The sequence below is a fragment of the Pygoscelis adeliae genome, unplaced genomic scaffold (assembly GCF_000699105.1).
Source record: "Pygoscelis adeliae isolate BGI_AS28 unplaced genomic scaffold, ASM69910v1 Scaffold386, whole genome shotgun sequence".
NCBI lineage: Eukaryota > Metazoa > Chordata > Aves > Sphenisciformes > Spheniscidae > Pygoscelis > Pygoscelis adeliae.
Window position 1 is genome coordinate 1,320,173 of NW_008824940.1, and position 20,550 is coordinate 1,340,722.

The 20,550-nt window shown below is 40.6% G+C and overlaps 1 protein-coding gene across 1 annotated transcript in view; it reads left to right on the forward strand.

The window, feature by feature from the left end:
- Nucleotides 1-4,111: 4,111 nt before the first annotated feature.
- REPS2 (RALBP1 associated Eps domain containing 2) overlaps nucleotides 4,112-20,550 on the forward strand; it is a 96,294-nt gene continuing 79,855 nt past the window's right edge. Inside the window, exon 1 of the mRNA XM_009325496.1 lies at nucleotides 4,112-4,311. Coding sequence (XP_009323771.1) covers nucleotides 4,112-4,311 — 200 coding nt within the window. The remainder of the gene's footprint in view (nucleotides 4,312-20,550) is intronic.

Here is a 20,550-nt window from a genome sequence, read left to right on the forward strand (position 1 = left end):
CCAGCCAAGCGACTAGTACTGCCCGCGTTCGGTAGTCGCGCTTCTTCTTCCGTCCAGGTGTTCGCGTGTTAGGGACAGGCCACGCGCCGTTCGTTCACGCTGTGACACGCAGTCGCTGGGCTCGGCGTGAGGTTGTGCGTAGCCCTTCGGCGGCTGTGTGCGGTCTCCCGGGTCGGATCGTAAATGTCATTAGCCTCCTCAGCCGGGCCCCCGGATACCGGGAAGACAGTTGCGTTCGCGGGGCTGTAAAGGACGCGCGATGTGTTTAATTCCTGGCTTGACAGGGATATGTTTTGTTTAAGTGTTGTTTCAGTGAGAAAAGAAAAAAATCTGTAGGTGAAATGACGTTGTGGTGTTTCTAGGTCTGTTCTTGAGGGCAGGTACATTTGGGTAGGAAGTACCCAAAGTACTTTCTCTTTAGCCTGGAGAAAAGGAGGCTGAGGGGAGACCTCATCGCTCTCTACAACTACCTGGAAGGAGGTTGTAGCGAGGTGGGTGTCGGTCTCTTCTCCCAAGTAACAAGCGATAGGACGAGAGGAAATGGCCTCAAGTTGTGCCAGGGGAGGTTTAGATTGGATGTGAGGAAAAATTTCTTTACTGAAAGAGTGGTTAAACATTGGAACAGGCTGCCCAGGGAAGTGGTTGAGTCCCCATCCCTGGAGGTATTTAAAAGACGGGTAGATGCGGCGCTTAGGGACATGGTTTAGTGGGCCTGGTGGTGTTGGGTTGATGGTTGGACTCGATGATCTTAGAGGTCTCTTCCAACCTTAATGATTCTATGATTCTAAGTAAGAGGCTCTCGCACCCTCAGAGCAGCAGAGTCCCAGAAGAGGTCCCGAACAGAGGCGATGAGACAAAACCCTCCTTGGTTTTGAGGAGGAGCTTGGTCAGGGTGTGCGAAGGCTTGTGCCACCCAGTTTCCAGTGGCAGGGAAGAACCGGACTTGTGGTCTTCTCCGCCTGTGGATTAGTAATTTGACTTAACGCGCCGTAGTTGCACAATACTTCTGACAATAAACTAAACAGAGGTAGGGTATTCCGTTTTTTTTTATTTTATTTTATTGTATTTACAGGAATTCTGTTCTTCAGTAGTCTTCATTTACCAAGCAAAAAAAGTTATGTTGACGTTGAGCCAAAGTATAGTTATACCCGGGCACCGCCTGAGGGTACTAAACTCTTCTACTGCTTTCCTGTTAGCTGTCAGGTCATCTCATAAGGACTTATATAAATTCATATTACACAGGTGATTCTGAACGAAAATAGTGATATTTCAATGGTGATATTTTTCCTCTTACTTGCGCTGTTTACCAGACCCATAAAACAGAAATGTTACCGAGCACTGTAGTACGACTTCATTTTGAGCCACGCGGTGGCCTCGGTCTTATAGGTGCGTTGGGCGGTGAAAGTAGAGATTTCGCATAGATCTAGCACCAAGAGTAGGTCTTTTGCAAAGAGGAAGAAGAGGCCGTTTAATTTCAAATAACAAGGCGTATTTAAGAAACTTGTTAAAGCTCTAGTAGTAAATTTATGTGACTTTGGTATTAGTCACTTCATTTTCCAAAGAAGTATGGAAAAAACCTCTTATTTTTGCTATGTAGTTCCTTACCCTATCATTTAAGTGAAATTTATTATCATATTATTATCATAGTTTGTTTTGGGGGTAATTTTGATAGTAATGTGTGACTTAAGCCTGGAAATGTTAGGGGTTTTTTTAATGTTCTTGTTGTTTTTTACTATTTTAGATTATTTCCAGGTATATTTATGCTGTGAGGAGAATGTTACTGGGAAACAAGCCTGTAATTGGCTTCAGGAATATTCAGATAATAAGGCCTGTGGGATCTGGGGCTGTTTCTCTTCCTCCTTGTGACCCTCCCCCTCTTGTTTATACGGCACTAATGACAGTGGCATTCTGCTCTACGGTTAGAGCGCCTGCCCTCAAAACCCACCGCTGTCAGGTATTCTTACTAACATTTACCGGGACTTAAGAAAAAAATGAATTCATGTAATCTGTTTTAAAAAAAAAAAAAAATTGGAAATGTGGATGTTTTGATAGGGGAAACCCCACAATGTTGTTTGAGATATTTGCTGATATTTTGTCTTTTATCATCCTCCAAAAATGCAATCTAATAGTTTCCGTTTAAAAAACCCTACCGTTCTAACAATTACGGGAACAAGGCACAGAAGTTCATGGTACATGTTTTCTGCTAGTACAAGGAACACCCATTTTAGGCAGAGGCAGCTTGTTTGGGTTAAGATAACATGTTTTCTTTGAAATAATTGTTGACCATGAAAGTTTTCTTTTTTTTTTTTTTTAAATGCTTTTTAAAATCCCCATCTGTCACAATTAGTGCTTAGTATGCAGGCATCCCTACTGACCAACTGAGAAATGGTCATGCTGAGTTTTGCCGTGTCAGAAATGGGGAGATTTGGATTGGAAACCAGTTCTGGATTTCTACGAAGCAGAGCCTGCACAGTCCAGAAGGTACTTAACACCGTTCCCTGGCCCTTGCGTGGGCTATAACAAGAGGCAGCTACGGACCGTTTTGTTAAGGAATGTGCAATTTACAGCTTTTTATTCTCAAGGTATTCATTGAGGAGCGGTTTTACACATCACTATGCTTCCAGAACTGGCATTTAGTGCCACAGCAAAGTCTTGAACCTGTGCTGTTGTCTTCAGGGATTTGTGCTTGTGTAGTAAGTGGGATAAATCTTTGAGAAAGAAGGAGCCTTTCCTTATACAGCCTTTGACTGAGATTTCTGGTTGATCAGGAAGATGCTCACAAGCATCACGGGAAATCTCCGTCCACCTCCCTTAATTGTAATGGCAGGGTTTGCGGTCTAGGCAAAAATCATGTGGGTGCATCCCGGCTGGGGTACTGCTGTTGAATATGTCCGTTCCTGTGGGAAAAGCAGTGACGCACGCTCCCAAGCAGCAAACAGGCAAGGGTTTTGTTTTCTTTAAAGGCTAGTTGGCTTGATCCAAGAGGTTATTTAGATGAAAGAGAGTAGGTAACAGAGAGCAGGTAGGGAATGTGAGAGCATGTGCCAGAAGAGGAAATGCTGGAATAAATGGAAAAAATCCAAGAGCAGCCGGGTCAGTAGGAGCAGATGGTGTGCACCCGAGAGTCCCGGGTCTTGCTAAGAATGAAGTGATTGAACACAGATTCGTTATACCCGGGCTCGTTAAAGCCAGCTATTCTGCTGGGCAATAGGGTACAGCAGAAGTTGTACCTATTTAACTTTCCTTAAAGAAGGGATCGAAGAATGAACTCAGCAAGAGTTATCTCCGTTCTGGAAAAACGGCTGAATTTAGCACTAAAATTAAAAACGTCAGACGCTTCACAGGACGGAGAAGGGCACGACAGGGACAGGACAGTGTGGTTTTTGTGGACTGTATAATCATACCTCCCCCGTGTACTGAAAGTCTTCAACTAGCCATATAGTATGGTTAAAGGCAGAACCGTTAAGATTTTGTTCAGACTTGCACAAAGCCTGTGGCAGATCTTTCACTAGGGGCTTTTAAAGTAACTCTGTAAAATGTCTATAATCTCCTGCCTGAAAGATCTGTGCTAGGCTTGTTTTTATTCTTATTTTTTACAATATTTATGTCAAAGGAGGAAGGAGCAGACTAGTCACGCGCCATGCGGTTATGTAGACTGTCAGAAATAGAAGAAACTCGACAGCATCAGCCGGATTTATATTTACCCATGTTGGTCAAGTTGAAAATGGTGTTCCCTATGCTTTGGCTCCTAATAAAGGGAAAAAGAACTGAAGTTGTGCAAAGGGGAAGAAAAAAAAAAAAGTCCTGAAAAAATAAATGTTTTGAACTCAGTGGGGCCACAAAAATATTGCTGAAGCAAAGGCGATCCCACAGCATACGTTGTTACATGGATCAATATCGGTAACACTTCTTACAAGGGGAGAAGGCAGGCAGAGGTACGCTAGCAGTTGGGAAGAAGGGCGGAGTGACTGCACCTCGGGGCAGAGGCACCGCTGATGGCTGTCAGTAGATGATAACAACGGGTTTGCATGCCCACAAGGGCAAACTCTCTGGGGTTTCTGGCCTTTTCCTTGGAGGAATCGGGTTGATTACACTCCGCGAGTGTATTGGGATGTCGATACGCCACACTAACCGCTGTGCCACAGGTGTTGACGATGGCTGGTTTGCCGTGTCTCATTTTGGGCAATCAATTTGTGATGCCATTTTGAAGCTGGCCGCCAGCGAGTTCGGCCTCTGCTTGAGTCCGGGACACCAAAGTGCATTTGTTACGGGTGCCAGGTACCAGTGGGCTGATGTCTGCGTGGATTTTGGGTAAAATAGTGCTTTATAGAGTTGTTGCCTGCTGATCAGCAAAGGAGAGGTACCTTGTGCTAGTTCTACAGTTTGTTGGTATTACTGTGGTCTCTGAAGATTTTGTCTTAAGAAATCAGGGAGCACAACTGGACTCGAGATTTACACTGAAATGCTTATCTCTTCTTATTAGTTTCTGACTTATTTGATTAATTCTCACTTGGTTGTCTGACGGTATCTTTAATTCCCAGTTTTATAAACCTTAATCTTATTTGTGGACTTGCGCTATTAGCACAGAGATCCAATTTTCTTAAGAAAACTCATTCTTTCTTCTGCAAGCAAACACACTGCGTTATTTTGAGCTCTGAGGATGACAAGTACTAATTGTATGATGCTGGAGCTACACAGACGCTGCATTTTTTAGCTGGGACTCTCCTTCCAGCTCTGTGTGAATAGGGAACACAGACCAGCAGTCTTGCTTTTCTTCCACAGGCTTCGTGAGTTAGTTTGTGTTTATCGTGACTTGTCTCTATAGTTACAACTCTACAGTTTAACCGTATTTTTGTGTTCAAAAAGCAGAAGTGTGAATAGATTAAAAAAAAAAAATTGCTAAGTTGATATTTCTTTGGAAAAAGGCCAGTACTTTTTTTATTCCATAAGCATAAATTAGTACCTGCATGATAGCTGGGGTGGGATTAACTGCCTGCCTCAAACAGGTAGAAAAGAATAAGAACTCTGGCAGTTAAAATAGGAACTTTTTGAGTGAGGAAAATCTGGACTTACTGTTACTTTATCAAAGACAAAATTCGCTTTGTTGTGCCCCTTGACAGAATTTGGCATTACGCTAGTGCTGGAAATGTGATTTAGCTGACTGACTAACAGTAAGTCCATCAAAAAGTGATGTTAGATTAGAGTACACATGGAGAAATTACCTCCTACTGACGTCTTTGAGTCAGGAAGAAACAAAAGGGGGAGTACAACTTTAAGTAAGCAGTACAGCAAGAAGAGGAAAGGAAAACTGACGTTTCAGTATCAGTGCTTCTGGCCACAATCCCCCAAACTGTCATTGTCTTTCTAGAGTCACAAGCAAACTTGTGTTTATGTAAGTAGTAACATGCAAAATCCAGATGTAAAAAACCACAGTAGTAGTATTTATTAAAAAAAAATAAATCTAAATTATACCAAAGTAAAGGGTAAAACTTCACCTGAAGCAATCTTGCTGATATATTCCATTAAAAAAAAAAATTGAGGTCCTAATACATCTTTAAACTATTGTTTATCACTTAAACTATCATTTACTAGTCACTACTTAGAAGATTAGTAGTGTTGAGTGCCTCAACGTTGAGATACACAGTAGAAGATTTGTAGAAAGCTGTTCCTTCCCAAGTGCATTTCAAATCACTCCTAGACCTGCTTGTCACAGACATTCAGTGGGATGGTCAGAATTAGCCTGGTCAAGGCCTGCAGCCTTCAGTAATGAATTCACCAAGTGTGAATTAATTAGTTTATTTTCCAATAAAATAATGCTTTGCTGTGCCAGTGATTTAAAATAATTCTACAGGAGGGATGGAGGAAAAAGATCCACTGGGATGAAAATGAATAACTTTCTTCATGAGAGAGTGCTGCAGTATGAAGCGGTGATGATGAAGAATGTTATTTATTCATTTATTTATTTTTAATAAGTGGTTTTGTCATGGTACTTACGTAGGTGCAGTGGGTTCACCAAGCAGTTGAGTATAATCTCTTTTACTCGTGCACGTATGTACAGCAATATGCTGTCAGTATCGTGATGTTTATATACAGATTGATTGATGTTGTCCACAATCTGTTTTGCAAAGGACACGTGATACACAGAATTCACCACCTTCAGTGGGGGAATCTAGCGCAGACACCCCCCACAAAAGAAGGTTGGTATAAACTCTGAAAACAGTTTAGCTGAGCTGAAAACCTCAGCCAAGGTAGATGCATGAAAGATGGAACAAGCATTTCTGTGACAAGGAATCAGGATAAACAACTTATTTAAAATATTATGAATTGAGAAATACGTTTGATATAATATTTGTAAAGCAAGATTCTTTGATGTATTAACATCTAAACAAACCAACAGTATGGTAAAATAAAACATTAATGAGCAATATGTGCTAGTTCAACTTCTGAAGACAGACAGTTGAACGACTGAGTTAGTAGATAATTAACTAGAAAAGGTTGCTAGAGTCGAAAACCAACTGTGAACAAATAGTAATCCCCTCTTCTTGAACAGAGGGAGTATTTTCTTTTGCTGCTGTATTCAGGAGCATTATTTGGTGACCACTGCATAAAATTGAGAACTCTGTTGGGAAGTGTTTTTTCTTTCCCCCCCTGCAGTTTAGATACGATGATGAGGTGGAGGGATGTGGGGGGACGAGATCCAGTCATTCTGTTGTCTGGCAGGACACAGTGACCAGAAATAATCAGCTAAATCACTAACTGCAAATTATACTTAGTTTATTTACCACAGTGTTTAAAAGACAAAACATGTTTTATAAACTTCTAAATGTTTGTATACGTAAGAAATGTGTGGGTTTTGTTTTCTAGCAGATGAAGATGGTCTGTGTATTTTTAAATGAATTCCAGTTTTCATCTAAATTTAGCTTTGCATATATCACATGTACCTACACAAGTAGATGTATCTCTTATTAAAGGTGATAACGGAGCAAATTTCTTACAAAATAAAAATCAAGATGCATATTAAGCTATGTGGTTGCTTAAATGTTTTAAAATGCTACTTGTTAGTAAAACCAGAAATGCTACCATATTTAAAAAAAAAATCTTGATTTTAATGATGACCAACTGATTAGACAGACCTTTATCTAGAAAAATAACTAGATAGTTCCAATACAAACCAAAAATGAAATTAGGGTCTTATCTCTTCAGACTTAAATAATGTTTTAAATAACTTCTTTCTCCCATGAATCTGCCTTGGAAACATTAAGGTGAAGATGCTCTGCGCTGCCAGTTGTTTTAGACTGGGTGGTACGTTTGGAGAGGAGTGCCGAAGAAGCTGTCTCTGACAGGTGTCCCCCCAGCAGGTTGTCACGCCGTGCAGAGCACGCCTGTGGTGTGCGGTGGGCTCTCTCCAGGTGGGACTAGGCCTGCTTAAAACTACCCCAAGGTTACACGCTGCCTGCGAAATTGCCGTTGTACCTGGATGAGTCATTCAGTGGCCTTCCTAATGAACAGAAATTACAGAGCTACAAGAGGGCCCCACTTACAGCAGCATGATTAGCAAATGTCTTTTAAAAAAAAAAAAAAAGGGTCTTGAGAAACTTTAGGTAGCCTGACTACCAAAGCACATCTTCAGCGTTTTCTTCTGCTTCTTTATTTTTGATATCTGTGGGGTTTTTTCCGCCCTGAGCAGTCTTTCCCCCATCCAAAAAAGCTGCAAATGGTTCTTCCAGTATTTTATCCTTGCATCTGCATAGTCCTGCAATCTGAACGTGCACCTCGGTTGGTCCTTTTCTCTGACAGGAGGTGTTGGAGAGCTACTCCTTTGAGCAGGGCCATACTTGAGACACTGATTCGGACCTTGTCATTCTCATTGGCTTGGTGGCACTGAAAATTTCGAGTCAGCTAATGGGGAACACTTGGCTGAGCTTGAATTTAAGCTGTCCAAACATGGCCCGTGGTATCTGCTTGCTCACTACGGTGTGAATCATGAAGCTGAATTCTACTTTCAACAGCAAATGTCTGTAGCGTTACGTTATTATCATTATTATTATTATTTTCAAGTATTTTTTGGCATGAGCCTTTCAAATTCATTGACTTTTTTTTAATCCTTTCTTCTTAAAGTCTCTCTTTCCACACCAAGAAACATTAGATCAGCTTTGGCATAGGTAACGTTTCACATTTCATGCATTATTTGCTTATGGCATAATTTACACAATGATGTCCTATGGAAGCCAAGACGATGGTCTTTCAGAATCAAACAATGTGTCTAATCATTTGCAAAACAGGCTGAGAGCTATGGGCTAACAAATACAGCCAGAATTATTTTGTTACCAACAATAACAGCAGTGGAGCAGTAAAAGGTGAAGTACTTGGAGGTTTCAAATGCCAAAAATAAAAATAAGTGGGGAGGGAGGCAAAACAAACTCGGTAGTGTGTTTTATGTATCTGTTTAATTCTTTTTTTTTTTTTTTGCTTTCCCTCCTCTGAATAATTGCTGCCTTTATAAGAACGTCTTTATGTTTTAATAGCCATAGGTTGCCTTTCCTTTACTATGTACAGATAGAAATGCAAATACAAGTCGTGATATAAAATGTGCTATAAAACGCTGGCTTACTGTGCATGGGCGCTGGAGACGATGTCATCTTTGGCTCTGTCTGATGTTGCTGCTTTGAAGTCCTGTGCTCTTCAGCTGAATTGAGGATGAATGCTCGCTTTAGACGCAAACAAGTAGGTTCTCACTGACTGAATGACGCGTTTCAACACATAAGGTGCAAGCATGTTGGGTGAAATGGTGATAATTTTAGGGTTTTCTTTAGTGATGTGGAAGAGAAAAAATTTTAGTTGCTTTTCCAAGTGACGTGTCGATTCAAACTGGAGGTAAATGGGGTATAAGATCAAGGAAGGGCAGGAGGTGTCTTCTACACACACCATATGTGATGGAGTTAGCTACAACGGTACACCTTCAGTTAAGAAGTCTTCTTCAGTCTTATAAAAATAATCCATAACTCTCAACTAAAGAAGGATTTTAATTTGTGATATTGATTAAGATAACTGCACAGCTGTAGAGGATAACGTTTTGGGTGTTTGTTGCATTGCCTTTAAAAGTACCTGCTGTAGTTGTAAGCGCTAGGGAAATGAACTCGGGAAACATGCTGAATGTGATAAAATAGGATGGGTACAGGGAGCATCATTTGGGGGGAGCCGGTCTAGAAAATCACATCACAGTAACTACTGAAGAAAGAAACTTATTTTAGAAAAAAATACTTTGATGAAATGGGAGGTGAGTCCGTATGTGGTTTCTGTTTGTGTCAAAAGTGCATCTTTTGTCATAGAGTCTCTGTTTTCTTCTGTATTGGTAGGGTCTCATTTTGTCTGCAAAGCAGAACAAAACACAGAATTACATTTTTATGGGAAATGCCAGAATTTCTTCTGGCCTTCTAGGGCAAAGTTAACTGTGAGAAATGTTTACAAGAGAAGTTGATTTGGAAATGTTTAAAAACCTGTAATCTATTGAACTAAATCAAAACACTTTGTTTTGAACTGCTTATGTGTTACAGCACTATGACATCTTAAATACATACATTTTGGGAAGGAGGTCATCATCTCTGTTCCTTTCCGTTGCTTAGGCTAATCCTGCCGTTGTGTGTAGAAGTGATGGTGGCCAGGCAGCTTGTTCAGAAGGGAGACCGTGGTGCCTCATAAATGTCATCTGCTGAGGAACCGTAAGGGTGTGAAACATCAAAACACAGCTTCCACAAGACTCTACCTTTGTATTAAGGCAACCTGGAAAAAACTGTTTCATTTCTGGCAGAAATTTGAAAGGCTCATTGGAGTCAGTGTGTTTTTTTTTCAGGAAGAAACTCAAGATTTTGCAGTATTTTCAGTTAGTCTAGTTCAAGATGACTAGATCTAGTGGCTGCCATCTAGCTGGGGAGGATTTGTCAGGGTTTCCGTATGTGTGTTCTTCATCACTTCTTGGATACTGACTCTTGTGATTTTTAGCAACTGGAGGCACTTTCTGTCACTGCTTTCAGAATGCCCCATTGCTTTTTTTTTTGGGCAGGGGGTGTGTTTTGCTGTTTTGTAGTTTGTTTGTTTGTTTGTTTCTGCTGATATACTATTTTAAGTATAAAAGATGGAAGACTGGGAGATACCAAGTGTCAGATCTGCCATGCAGAATTGTCCATAATTGATTCTTATTCTGAGAAGTGAGAAGCAAAAAGTTTTAACTGTTGGAAGAATGAGTTTTTCTGTCATTGTTGAAGTTGTGGAAGACCTAGATAACTGTAGCTGCTAGAAATATTCTCCTATTTAGCTAAGGGGACATGTCCCATATGTCCTGGCCATCTATTCTTCTCTTCCGTAAACTCTGAATTTAGTATGAATGGTAAAAAGGGGTCCTGAAAATTTTCCTTTGGACCCAAAATACAGTAATTTCCTTCTTAGACAGAGTAAGAGGAAGACTTTGAATACAAGGCTGTTCCAAAGTAATAGTATGTTTCTGTGGATCATTGTGGACTTCCAGGTTACTGGCCAGGTTCCTTTTTGGGTTTGGTGACTGCGATATTCATGCCTCCCAGCAGCTTTTGTTGCTTTTGATACTTAGATGGGATCCTTTGCGGTTCTGGTAGGAACAGGTAGACTAAAACTAGTTTCCCATTATAAGAATGTAAGACAAGTGGAGACCTTACCTGAGGATGAGGGAGCTGGGAGGTAGTTGGAGCAGGACAGCAGTGAATCTCATTACAAGCAGTGATTGTGAAAGAGATTGGAGAAGCAGCTTGAAAGAGTCAGCCAGGTGGCCAGTGTGTCTATTGGGGGATGTCTGGTTTGGGAGAAGATCAGAAGGCAAAAATAAATAAATCCCAATTAAGTTGTTAGCTGCTGTTCTCTGTTGTTGAATAATAAAAGGCAGGAGCCAGGAAGCTGCTTGTTTCTGGTTTTTATTACGTGCTTTAGATACCATGGTGATGAGCAGGTTATAAATGTAAATGTCTGCTGCAGATAGAAGGTGAAACAGGCTGGAACCTGGTAACCTTTAAAAAGGAATAACATAAGGTTTAAAATTATGCTGATGTCTGAAGCTTCCTACAGAGTCCTTGAGTAGTCTCATGAAAAGCCTATCAACAGCAAAACCCCCAAAAACAAAAAAAAAACCCCAAAACCCCATAACAAAAACCCCAAAGCAAAACCCCAAAAATTACACAACCGGAATCTTATCCTGTTTTTAGGTTGAGTTTCTCATGAGATGCCACCAAAGTTAGAAATGAAGAGGGAGCCTCAGCTTTCTTTTTTCTCCACCTGGTACGTGATGGAGGGATACCACTGTAACAAATAGTAGGTTTGGGGTTTTTTTTGCACTTGTATTGTAACCTGCTGCTACCCACGCTTAACTGTGGACTTTTTTTAAAAACAGCACTGAATTATTATTCTGGAGATATAGTATATTTATAAAATAGTACAGCTATGAAGTCATGCCTATCAAAACACGTTTTGAGTGTTGTGAGAGGAAGGAACCGGGATGGGGTTCCGGGTGTGATGATGTTACAACACCTGGTACCTCACAGTGTGACGGGTCCCGGGTTCACTGGCCAGAGCAAATATTGTTCCAGGACAAGAAAGAGCAGCACTGGGCAGTGCTGGTGTTGGCAGGAAAATAATTCTTAATATTATTTGCATCGATTATCAGTCCCTTATTTTCCTTCTCTCTCTCTCTCTGCCCCCCCTGCTATATTATAGTAATTATATCTTTTATTTGATCTAATCTAAATCAGGACTGTCCTTGAGGAGGATATTCTCCAAAGGAGTATTTTTCCTTAGGAAATACTCATTAGCTGGTTTTAGGCTGCATTATTTACCATGCATATATTTGATTGCAGGGGAAGTGTGCAAGAGGTAAAGCTTTACGTTAAGTCTAGCAAGGCACTTTATTTTAGTGTGACTACTGAATTTAAGCTCTGCAACAAAATAGGGAACTCTTGAATTGGGAGTGAAGGTCTTCTGTTCAGATACTGAAGGACAGGTCTTAAGGTAAATATCTGAGTAGGGGAAACATCCAAAAGGGCAAAAGTAGGGCATAAGTTTGTGAATCTTTTCCTTTTCCCCCCCACTACATAGTTAAAATTATTTGGCAATATGTAAGTGCAAAGATTAATAACAACCAAATTAATACTGAGACAGGCACAGTAATACTTGGGTTGTCCTTCTAGTAACTTGGTCACTCAGGGTAAGTTAAGTTTCAAAATATAAGTGTTGACATTTTAATGAAGAGAAAGAGGAGTAATGTGTCAAAGGCTGTAGATGTGAAATACATTTAAAGAAGTGGATGAATAGTGCTATCTAGTTTTCCATGTTCCTGATTCCCTTCCATATGGAGCATTCTGGTAATATATAGTGCCTTAAATAGATAGTTGCAGGACTGTCCTATAGTCAAATTGGCATTTGCCCAGAACAGCATTTCTGCAGTTTCCACAGCACTGTCTAGTTGAGTGGTATGGTTCGTACGTGACTCTACAGAGCACAGAGAAGAACTTAGTTTGTTTGGAGCAGTGAAATTATTTGGGCCAGCTCTAAATACTTGAAATTTTGCTTTGCTTCCTGATGGCTATTGCAAGACAACGTATCTTGCAAGCAACACTGTACAGGAATTTTCATTTGTAGAAGAGCATTGAGCCATTTCAAAACCAGTTCACCATTGCTGTAAAATGGCCAGGGCTATAGTTTTTTAATGAAAGAGCGTACTGGAGTTGTGTAGTTCCAAGGAAAGGTGGGTTTGAATCATAAGCTAATACACATTGCCATAGTGAACCACTTCACAAAATTTTAACCTAAAATGACTTTTCAGTCCTGTGAAATATAAAATATTTCTTTTGCTTTGCTGCTGATGTTTATGTTCTGTTAGAAGTTTGCCTGTCCGTGCTTTTAATACCTTGTTATGATATGTTTCGTTCTCTGTTGAGCTAGCCTTTTCTTGCGGTCCGTCTGGGAGAACTGCTGCCAGGGTAATGCTAGAAGCACTCATTTGCCGTAGGAGCGCTCAGTTTACCCCTCCGTGGCAGCAGTAGCTCACTTATTACCAAGGTTGCAGGCAGAATATGAAAGCTAGTTATATCCTTGTGTGAACGCCCATCAGTCTCATTAACCATTAAATGGTCAAACGGCTGAAGACACATTTGAGTTTCTGAACGTGTAACGTACACTATGGGGAAGGCATCCTTCCTCTGGTTGTCCGTTAGGGGCTTGCTTAACGTGTCACCCTGCTCTTTATGCAGCGCAAGGTTTCATCTCCTGCTGGGAATGACCTACCAGCTAATGGTCTTTTTGTTGTCATTAGATGGCTAACCGCAGGCTTATATTCCTGAAAGGTCTTGCCATTTCCTACATAACTGCGTGGTTTCAGCTCAGAAACGAGCACAAAAATGAGATGGTCTCCTTTATTACTGCTTATTCCACTTCATCTTTCTTAACGTAATCTAAAATTTGCCAATTTCCCATGCCACGGGTTGGGTTTTTTTTGGCCTGGTTTTCGAAAGAACTGAGGCTTGCGCAATGATGCTGTTAATTCAGCCCAGTAATAACTTCTGAATCAGTTAACTATTTCACCAGAATTTCAAGGATATTGAGAGACTTTGAAGAGTTCCTAAGAGTTACATGAAAGACCCAAGTCATTTGGTAAAAGAAAACCCTATTATTTTTCCTGCAGAGGGGAAGGTCCCAAAGTGAACTCAGCCCATGTTAAACATTAAAGAATCCACAGAGGAATGTCATCTCAAGACAAGGGTCCAGAGAAAGCTGGGATTTGTCAGTTCTGCTGCTCAAAGGCAACTCCTTACTAGAACCGATGTAGTTATTAAACGGTGGTGTGTGCATGAGATAAAAGATGGATGTAGAGTAGCATTTTAAAAGTTGCCGTGACAGTGTGTGGAGAGGAGCAAAAGGGGAAGGCGAGTCTCTCCATATCTGCTCTGTGTTGCTATTTTTGTGCCCCTTTCTGCCCCCCCATCTCTTCCCATGCGGCTCCACCTGCGCTGCTCTTTATTCCCTTTGATTCCAGCTGGCAACTTCCACCAGCCAAGAGAGCTGCTGGTTCAGCACTTCTCTGCATCTGCCAGGAAATAAATAAATAGTGGGAAGAGAAACGGAAGGGATGTGCTCTTGCTCTTTTTGTCAGCTTTACTTAGGGCTTTTTTTTTAATTGTACATCTTGCAAAAAATGTACTACTGTGAGAAAATTCCCTTGAAACTAGAGCTGAATCCTATCACCTCCTTGGTTTCCTTAGTTCTCTGTCATTAGGAGAAATGCAACTCCTTCGACGCTTATGCGTTGGAGATGGATTCTCATTTATACGGCTATTAAATATTCCATTGCCATTGAGAGGTTTAATGTAGCGTCCTAAGGCCTTGCCAGGCGTTGTGTTTTGTTTGCATGCGCCCCTTGCTCATGCAGCGCTTTGTGAGGTGGCCTGCACCTGCGTACCTGCAGGTAACTGCAGCCCAAGTTTGATCGCTGCGGGTCTTTGGAAGCTGGTTGCCTCTCTGTCCTATAAATTCCCTCTAACTCCCTGGGAAGCTGAAGACGATGTGCCGGCACTATTTTTGCTCCTTTTGTGCCAGTACTTTCTCCTAGTGTTTCCAGCCTTTATGGCTGCCATCTGCCCAGGAGCTAAAGAGAATGTGCCTGTTCCTTTTTTTTTTTTTTTCTTTTTTTGGATTGTACTTAAGCTCAGGTTACCTGTCACCCCAAGTGATGTCTCATCTTATGTCGGGGATTCAGATTAACAGGTGGATTATACTTGGCACAGCAAGCAAGTAAGCCCCTCACATACAATGTGCCAGCTCAGCATGTCACAATTAATAGCTGCTTCTAAATTAAATACCCAACTTCATTGCCATTTGCTCATTCCTCATTTGTCTGTGAAAGGAGGCATTAATTTCTTCAGCCGTGTTTAACAAGTCTAGATGATTTAGCAGCAGTTTCCCTTCAGGAAGTTTCACTGCTTGCGGTGCAGGAACTGCCCGTGTTGCAGTGGTGCACAGGAGAGGCTGCCTGCCTGGTTCTCCTGTACAGCGAGGTTATGTCTTAACACAAAGTATTTCTCTTGCCATGAATGTATCTCATTAATTATCTCTCTATCTATTGCATTCTCAATTAAAAGGATTGTGTCACCTTTTGAAAGTAATTACAGGTTTTTCTTTATGCGTATTTATCTTTATAAAATTCAGTGTTTTTTGTTATGAGTAAAAATGAGTAGTAGACTTTCCTTAATTTCTTGGTATGTCTCTGCTCTCTTTTTTTCTCAACTTGGAAGGAAAATTTGCCTATTTTCAAACTTTTATTACAGAAATGTTTGCAGGGAAATACAAAAATACAGTTGTACAAAACCTGCACAACTATTTCCAGTGGAATTTAAAAATAACAAACACCACCGTTCATCTCACTGCAGAAGTGCTTCTGCTGATACTAAATCTTGGAAAAAATTATTTAACAATATCTAATTATGAGCCAAACTTTGCTTGACCATGTACCTTTTGACTTTGTAAATGTGTTTGCAGTCTCAAGCTACACAAAATGTTTGTGACATGGTTTGTTTGAAAGACTATTTGGAATGCAAAATAATTTCTGAAATGGTGTATTTTTGTTAACATTCTTACCTAGGGTTTTGAGGAATATTACTCAATATATACGCTTTTGCTTGATTAACACGTTTTTAAATTTTATGAAAAATTGCAGCAATGTGTTAGTCAAAGACACTATAAGATATGTGTTGTCGGTCTCCTGGAAAGCTGTGAAATCCTGTATGCTTGTGTTTAACCAGCTTGCCCAGCCTAGAGCGAACTTCTTGCACGTTCCGAAAAAACCCAGGGCTGAGCTTCTGCTGAGAAGCAGGACACAAGCAGTGGGCCATACACACCTTCACCCCAGTCAGCTAGGTCTGAACGTTTCTCCGCTCTTCGGTTCATTACTGACTCCTGCTACTTTCAGAGCAAGAAACTGGTGGGGAGGAGCACCACTCTGGAACGATCGTGGACCTCTTTAACATGCAAAAGGAAGAGAGTTTGATCATCGATTAGAGAGGCTGCACAGTGAGACGGGACTTCAGTTGTCACTCTTATTTTCCAAGGTGTAACAGGGGATAAAAGAAAGGATAATCAGCAAAAGCACGCCTGAGGTTTTTTGTAGATGTTAGGTGCCACTCAAAATCAATGGTGTTTCTGTAGTTTTTTCATGAAACAGCAACTGAGGTAGGGACCAGTGGACATGGTCTTGTCTTACAGTACTTAGGACCTTTGTCCTAGGAGTTGCCCTTGGTGTGCCGTCCTTCCCTTGTTCCTGGCCTTGCACACTGCCTTCTTCATAGGAAAAAGGCACGTGGCAGCGTGAGCACTGCGTAGCACTTTTCATGGGCCAGTGGTAGCATGAACATTAATGAGTTCAGAAATAACCCGTGCCCTGACTAGCCTGAAGGCTGTGTCAGCATGGAGAAAGGGCTGAGCTGTGTCAGCGGTACTGGTCAGGCCCGTGAAAATCAGAGGCTGGGAAATGCATTTCTCTGACACCTCTGCCCTTCTTTCAAACCAAATGGACACCAAAGCTAATGGGCTTTGAAAAGTATTGGGGAGAGGGTTTGGTGCAGTGTGATCATGTCAGCCTCATCTTTATGGGAAGCTGGATTATCTACAGGTGTGGAAGGGACCTCAGGCCATCCCTAGACACCCTCTCCTTTCCACGGCAAAATCCCATTTCTGTGTCATTCTTAAGCATTTTGTTAATCCCTAGTGATAACTCTAACTTTTATAGGCAATGTACCATACTGCTGCCTTATCTTTAGATTTAAGAAGTTTTTTTTTTAAGCCCTATGTTGTTTATGGCCTGTCTACAGAGGGTATGAAGAACAGGTTATTCCTCTCCCTTTTCAAGCCAAGTGTTATCATGCCTCCTTTTAGTTTAATGTCGCAAACTGTCGTTTACGCGTTCGGACATTTCTGCAGTGAGTCTTGGGAAAATGAAAGTAGAGAAAATTTTTCTTGCAAGAAACTTGAAGTATCATTTGCTAATAAGATGGATAAGGGTACAAATGGTTGTATCAGACGCAAGAATAAATACCCCATGGGCATGTTTCTTCAGAGAAGAGGGAAATTCACTGCAGCTTTCCTTTGGGCTCTGAGCAGGGACCCCCTTGCACCTGAGGCACGCCGGTACGTTTTTGAAGGCCCCTGGGAACTGCGGTGCCAGGGGAGGTCCTCCCTATGGACAGGGCTGTGCCACCTGGGCACGGGTCTGCTGTGTGCCGTGACGGCGCTGCTGACCACGACCCCCAAGGCAGCCAAAACGCACCTACCGACTGCAGGTTCTTTACCGTCCATCAGTGAATTGTGTCCAGGGTCGTTGCCTGAGACCTGAGACCTGCCTGCCCTGAGACCACCCCCTTGCCCCAACGGGCTAATCTGTAAAGAATTCGTTAAGATTTTGATGTTCATAAAAACATCTTAGTTTCCACCAAAGGCAGCCTTGACGTTACAGTTCCTACAGATGCACTGAAATGGTGGATTGTATTGCGTGGTGCGTTTGTTGGTGTTTTTTTCTTTCCTTTAAATTCTAGCTTTAAAAACATGGTTCCTACTGCCAGTGGCTTTCTCTTGTGGTCACGTATGCTCTTCGCCCCTGAAACCAGCCTTGGTTGTGGACCAGAAAAGAAGGCCTGTTATCAGAGGCCAGTTTTCAAAGGGCCCTTGTTGGAAATATTGGCACCGCTCTGTTAAAAAAAACCCAAAAAACAAAAAAAAACCACTCCCCCCCCCCCCCAAATCCCTAAAAAACCAAACCCAACCCAAAAACCTCTCTAAGGGAATGAATTCACAGTAAACCTCTTGTTGAGTAGGAAAGTTTCTTATGCATTCCTTGAAAAACGAGCCATATACGAAAGTTATAGATGCAAGGTAAGTTAGGTGGTTGCCATTTTACGTGTCTGTCAAGACTTACAGAAGATCAGCAATTACCATGAAAACAATTTTATTACAGAATGCTTAAGAAGGGGACTTAGGAAAAAGTTAAACTCTTAAATTGTTTGTTTTGTTATCTTTCATTCTGCTCCTCTGGGACTTCTATTCTCTAAGGTTCATTTGATGCCAACTTGTTCAATGTGTTGGTTTTTTATATGCTGCGCTCTCACCTGTTGGTTGTGTTGTAGATTTGGACCTAAACGGACTGTAAATATCTTGCGCAGGAATCCAAGTCGAGTCTTTTCCAAATTTTTTGTAGAAAATCAATTTCCTGTGAGGAGTGTCAAGATTCTTAAGGTTAATACTCCGTGGAAATGCCTCCAGCTTTTTTAGCAAGCTGGAAGAAAATAAATCTGGTATTCTTATGCAATACGAATTAAATTTGTACTCCTGATGTGCAGTTTGTTAAAATTTCTTATTTAAAAAGGACAAAAGGTTCTGTATTCTTTCAGTTAGAATTAATTCCTTTTGACGTTGAAATATGGAGCCAAAAATTTTCATGTTGTGAGAATTATTATTATTATGAAAGCTATTCTGAGGGATTTAAAAACAATGAGAGCCTAGGGTGTGGTGCCCAAATATTGTGACATTAAAAAGAAAGGTACAGAATACAAATATATTCCATTATAAACTGTAGTTTAACTGGATCATTTTTACATGACTTGGTCATTGTGAACAAATTTTTTCCATATTTCTGAATCTGGAAGAATGAAATGGACAGGTAAACCAATAGGTTTCTAAAAGGATGTGGCTGTTTCAAGGAATCACCATTATTTTTCTAAAAAATAATTTTTTTAATTGTTGTTCCAAACTGTTCATGGGTTTTTTTGTGGTATTTAGCATGCTTTTGCTGTTTAATGGAATATTTGCAATTGTCACAATTCTTCCATGACTGTTTGCTTAGGAAGATACAAATAAGCAATAAATGCATATATTTCTTACTGCTTATTTGGGAGAAAAAGGTAGCACAGTTGTCTTCATTTGGCAAAATTAAAATCATCCAGGTTTTTGTGTACCTCAGGAACGTCTGGATCCACAGGCATACAGTTCTTCAAAGCTGTATTTTATCTGTCAGTAGTAAATACCTCTCTTTGTGTTAGTAAGGTACGTACAGCACAGAGATTCAGAATTTTGTGACATCAATCCCAACCATGGTTTTGAAATTGTAGTGAGTTTATTCTTTCTTGTACCTGCCATACCTGTTGAGAAAAGACTTCCCCCCCCCCCCAATATTTAAAAATTTGTACTGACCAGAAACTTTTCAGGGAATTGGGATCTTCGAATTTTTTTGTTGTATAAAACATAGTGTTGTATTTAATTTTCTTGTTACTAGTTAGAGCAGGCAAGTTGTTTTAATTCAGAACTAACATGGTGGCATAGATTATTTTAAAAACCATGTTTCCTTGATGTAGCATCTTCTATAAAATCTGAGTCTTTCGGATAGTACTGACCAGAAACTTTTCAGGGAATTGGGATCTTTGAATTTTTTTGTTGTATAAAACATAGTGTTGTATTTAATTTTCTTGTTACTAGTTAGAGCAGGCAAGTTGTTTTAATTCAGAACTAACATGGTGGCATAGATTATTTTAAAAACCATGTTTCCTTGATGTAGCATCTTCTATAAAATCTGAGTCTTTCGGATAGAAATTGTTACAAAATATGTATATACTGGTTTTGTTTTCAGAAGGAAAAAGCACTTGTATATTAAAGTGTTGAGCTTTCTGCTCAAAACAATTGTTTCTAGAGGCTGAAGAAGCTTTGTTCATGTGTTATAGAACGATTTTCTTGGAAAGTTAGCGTGGCTAAGAAGTTGAAGAAAGACAGAACTCCCTTTTGCACTAGCCAGTAGTGAGCCTGCAATTGTGGTGAGAAGCAGGTCACCGATGGAGGTACTTTTTTGGTTACTTGGTGGATGGGTCATACAGGAGCGCAGGCATAAAACTAGCATTTCTCCCCCACCCCTATGCAAGCCCCAGCAACTTGTAAGGCAAAAAAAAAGCAATATCTTATCTCAACTCTTCTTCCCCTCTTTCTTCCCCTCAATCTACCCCCAAAACCAGTGATGAAATACAATCTAAATTTAAGTATTCACACATGTGGAAAAAAACACTCCCGCTTTTTGACTGAAGACCTAGTTTCAACAGCAAAATAAAACTAAGCCACAGTTTAAAGATTTCAAGTGAAGAAATATAGCAATAATGTTTTTCTCTGTTTTATTTAAATATTTTTTGGTTGTATTTAAACTTGCTTTCCGTAAGCTGTCAGTAAGAAGAACATCTGAAAGTTAACTTCCCACTAGAAAATAAAACTTGAGACACTCTAAGTTGTTGGCACTTTCTGTGGCAACACTCTTGCCGGGCAGCAGCAGGTAGGCAGAGCAATATTTGTTAGGTAGGACCGGAGTGAAGGGGAATGTCAGGAATAGGACTTTACTTGTTATCTTGCTTTTCGTGCTTAACAAAGTGGTTGTTGTAAGTCTACTAAGCCAACAGATTCCTGTGCAAAAACACTGAGGGAATTAAAAGCTTAAGTGGTTCCTGCACTGTGAGGAGT